The sequence below is a fragment of the Moschus berezovskii genome, chromosome 6 (genome assembly GCF_049115385.1).
Source record: "Moschus berezovskii isolate FMDL1 chromosome 6, NW_MosBer_1.0, whole genome shotgun sequence".
In the NCBI taxonomy this organism is placed as follows: Eukaryota; Metazoa; Chordata; class Mammalia; order Artiodactyla; family Moschidae; genus Moschus; species Moschus berezovskii.
In genome coordinates this window covers 63,298,929-63,303,547 of record NC_142465.1, presented here as the reverse complement: position 1 = coordinate 63,303,547, position 4,619 = coordinate 63,298,929, and the positions used below count along the sequence as shown (strand labels likewise).

The window sequence follows — 4,619 nt, the reverse complement described above, 5'->3', positions numbered from 1 at the left end:
AATAGGATTTTTGCTGAATATTCAGAAATAAAATCCCCCCAAAAACACAGACACACAAAAAGTAAAATCCACTGCACACCTGCACACATCAATAGCAGAGATTTTATTCATTTTTGATCTTTTGCAAAATTAAAATATTTTGTGAAAGTTAAATTCTTAAGGCAGGATTTAGTCGATTTGAATATGTGATCATTAATAAACATTTAATACTTATGCTAGACTGAATGCAGATAAAAGCAAAAGATTGATTTTTAAAGATGAAATTGTTTTAAGACCCAAGCAAACCTGAATTAAATATGAAGGGAACTACTGATGGTGAAAAAGGACTTAAAAAAGACAGAGATTCTCAATGTGAGTTATGGTCACCAACAGATGACAATGCACTGTCCAAGAGGGTATCAGTCTTCCATAAAATTTTATCTACCCTGAGCCTCAATCAATATTCCTCTCTGTGATGGGGGTCTGTCAGCTGTGGACACTTCACCCAGTTGACCAGGTCAATAGTAGCAGAAGACAGGATTTACTGGCTTAGAAAAAAGAGGGAAAGACATTGTTGAAAGCTTTGTGAAATAAGTTAAACAGAGAAAGAAAAACACCCTATGATGTCAACTATATATGAAATCTAAAAAAAAAAACCTTCTAAAAATATAAAGTTAGACTGCAATTCAAAAATTAACATTTATAAAATAATTTCCTTTGGTCATTATGTATAAATAGACTGGGTGGTTCAGCTCACTGTAAAATAGGAAATGTATCATTCAAATCAGCAAGTAAAAACCATGGATGTTGGATGAGCCAAATAAGCAAGAGAGTGTTCATTATTGGCTGATGCCATTGAATTCTGCAGTTCAAATCTCTCTGACATTTACAGGTAGGTTTGGCAAAATCTAGAAGTCAATAATCAGAAACCACACTACAGTAACAGTATTCATTCTTCTAGGACTGACAGAAGATCCTCAGTTGCAAGTTTTGCTTTTTATGTTTCTATTTCTCACCTACATTTTGAGTATAACCGGAAATCTGACCATCATTACCCTAACATTGGTAGATCCTCACCTTAAAACACCTATGTATTTTTTCCTCCAAAATTTCTCTTTCTTAGAAATCTCATTTACAACCTCCTGTATTCCAAGATTCCTATACAATATATCAACTGGGGACAGAACCATTACCTATAATGCATGTGTGATTCAATTATTTTTTACATATCTTTTTGGGGTAACTGAATTTTTTCTCTTGGCAACCATGTCATATGATCGTTACGTGGCCATCTGCAAACCCTTGCATTATATGACGATCATGAGCAACAAACTGTGCAGAACAATGGTCATCTGCTGCTGGATGGTGGCACTTATGACTATCCTCCCACCACTAGGCTTAGGTTTTCATCTGGAATTCTGTGATTCTAATGTCATTGATCACTTTGCCTGTGATGCATCACCTCTCCTGAAGATCTCATGCTCAGACACATGGTTAATTGAGCAAATGGTTATAGCCTGTTCCGTACTGATTTTCATCCTCACTCTTCTTTGTGTTGTTCTTTCCTACATATACATCATAAGGACAATTCTAAAATTCCCTTCTCTTCAACAAAGAAAAAAAGCTTTTTCTACATGTTCTTCCCACATGATTGTACTTTCCATCTCTTATGGCAGCTGCATCTTCATCTATGTCAAACCATCTGCAAAAGAAGAGGGAAATATTAACAAAGGTGTATCACTGCTTATTTCTTCCATATCACCAATGCTGAATCCTTTTATATATACTCTGAGGAATAAGCAAGTTAAACAAGCCTTTCATGACTCACTGAAAAAAACTGCATTTCTCTTAAGAAAGTAAAATAAACATGTTGATAAATCAACTGAAAGGATACACATCTATTTATTGTTTACATAAAGCCAAGAAGTTATATTGTAACTTCTTACCTTATAACCAAGCAGATTGACTTTAGAACAATTTAATCTTTAATTTTTCCCTTCCATCCATATACTAAACAACTAATTATTGAACATTGCTTTGTGAGGAACAAAATATATCACTTTTAATTCTTTAATGAGAACCTACCAAGATCAAGTCATTCCTTTTACTTCTTTAAATGATTTTCCCAGATATTTCATAACATTGGTATAGAGAAGCCATTTTTATTAAATTATAATTGATATACAATATTTATTACTTTCAAGTATACAACAGGATGATTTGATATTTTTATACATGGTAAAATCATCACCACAATATGTCTAGCTACGACCCATCTGTTGATTCTCCAGATATCAACATATTAATAAGGGAAGATTATGAGGAATGTTAAACCAATATAGCCAACAACTTAGATAAAATAGAATAGTTAGTTGAAAGACAAAAATTGAGAACCTGACCCAAAACTAAACAGAAAATATGGGTACTTTTCAGTTTTAGAAATTGAATTAATATCTAAAAATCTTTTCCCAAAGAAAATGCCAAAATCATATTACCTCAAAATGATGTTGATGAATACTATCAAAGGGATAAATCATTCTATGAATATTGTTTCAGAACACATGAAGAAATTATACATTTTTAGTCTTTAATGAAGTCGATATAAACCTGACATGAATACTAGGCAATGAAATTATAAGAATAAAATTGTGGACCAACACCCTTAATGATCAATATGCAAACATCCTTAACAATTTGCTATCAAAGCACAAAGAAATAAAAATTATCAGGAAAACTTAGCAGACACTTCCAAAGGGATTGCATGAATAGCAAATTGCACATGGAAAGAAGCTCAATATCATTAACATTAGAATACTCAAATTGAAACAAGTCTAACATTCACTAGAATGGTCACAATTAGAATGTAGGCTAATATAAGTCACAATGAGGACAAAGAGCGACTGGAACTATCATGCAGTGCTGTTGGGCATACATGAAATGATAGAGTTTCGCATAAAGTTAAACACAGTTATCATAGGTCTTAGCAACTGGTGGTGTGGTGATTATTTAAATAGATGTATTTTTCAAAATTTCTCAAACTTTATACTTAGAATGGTTGCAATTCATTGTGTATAAATTATACTCTAATAACATCGGTTTTAAAATCAAAGAAAATATCTTCAGCAGGTACTTCACATAAAGAAATATCTTGTGATTTTCTTGCTTGTCCAATGGTTAAGACTACACACTCCACTGTAGGAAGGACAGGTCCATTCTTGGTCAGGGAACTAAGATCTTTCACACCACTGTGTCGTTCAGTCGCTCAGTTGTATCCGACTCTGTGACCCCATGGACTACAGCACGCCAGGCTTCCCTGTCCTTCACTATCTCCTGGAGCTAGCTCAAATTCATGTGCATTGAGTCGGTGATGCAATCCAACCATCTCATCCTCTGTCCTCCCCTTCTCCTCCTGTCTTCAATCTTTCCCAGCAACAGGGTCTTTTCTAATGAGTCAACTCTTCACATCAGGTGGCCAAAGTATTGGAGTTTCAGCATCATTCCTTCCAGTGAATATACAGAGTGGATTTCCTTTAGGATTGACTGGTTTGATCTCCTTGCAGTCCAAGAGACTCTAAAGAGTCTTCTCCAGCACCAGAGTTAAAAGCAGCAGGTCTTTGGCACTCAGCTTTCTTTATGGTCCAAATTTCACATCCATACATGATATTGGAAAAACCATAACTTTCACTATCTGGAATTTTGTTGGCAAAGTAATGTCTCTGCTTTTTAATATGCTATCCAGTTTCATCACAGCTTTTCTTCCAAGGAGCAAGTGTCTTTTAATTTCATGGTTGCAGTCACTATCCACCATGATTTTGGACACCAAGAAAATAAAGTCTATCATGCAGGGCGTGAAGATAAAAAACTAAATGGCAATTAAGCATATGAAAATGAGATATGACTACCGACACACAAAGAGGCATCCATGCAGATTCTCAACGAAATGTGGATTCTCCATGGAGATTCTCCAGGCAAGAATATTGGAGTGGGTTGCCATGCCCTTCTCCAAGGGATCTTCCCAACCCAGGAATTGAACCAAGGTCTTTAGCATTGCAGGCAGGTTCTTTACCATCTGATCCACCAGGGAAGCCCCCAGGGAGATGTGGAGAAATAGGAATCCTTACAGACTTCTCACAGGAGTGCAATTGGTACTCACACTTTATAAAATATCCTGCACAACTAACAACTGAATCTTAGGTATATTACCACCACAAAAGTACACAATTATATACAAGAATTATATACAAGATAACCTTATCAGATTATTGGAGTTAACCAAGAGCTGGTATCTTCAGTGTACACTAACAGCAGTACCAATCAATTTTGGCATAATTGTACACTGATATGTTACACAGCATTGAAAAAGAACTACTGCAATATGCCTCAAGTGGTTTATTTTTAAAATTAGAGGATAATAACTTCATATACTGTTCATGGGGTTTTCCCCATGAACAATAATACTGGAGTGGTTTGTCATTCTCTCCTCCAGTGGCCCACATTTGTCAGAACTCTTCACTATGATCCATCCATCTTGGGTGGCCCTGAACAACATGGTTCATAGCTTTATTGAGTTATGCAAACTCCTTTACCATGATGAGATGACTCTACACATGGGCATCATCAGATAATCAATACAGAAATCA

The 4,619-nt window shown here is 35.3% G+C and overlaps 1 protein-coding gene across 1 annotated transcript; it reads left to right on the top strand.

Moving 5' to 3' along the window:
• The first annotated feature begins 783 nt into the window (after positions 1-783).
• Positions 784-1,839, top strand: LOC129536378 (olfactory receptor 6C68). The gene has a single exon (XM_055395244.2). It carries the CDS (start codon positions 979-981, stop codon positions 1,837-1,839), a length of 861 nt encoding a protein of 286 aa, XP_055251219.2. The 5' UTR covers positions 784-978.
• Positions 1,840-4,619: the final 2,780 nt, after the last annotated feature.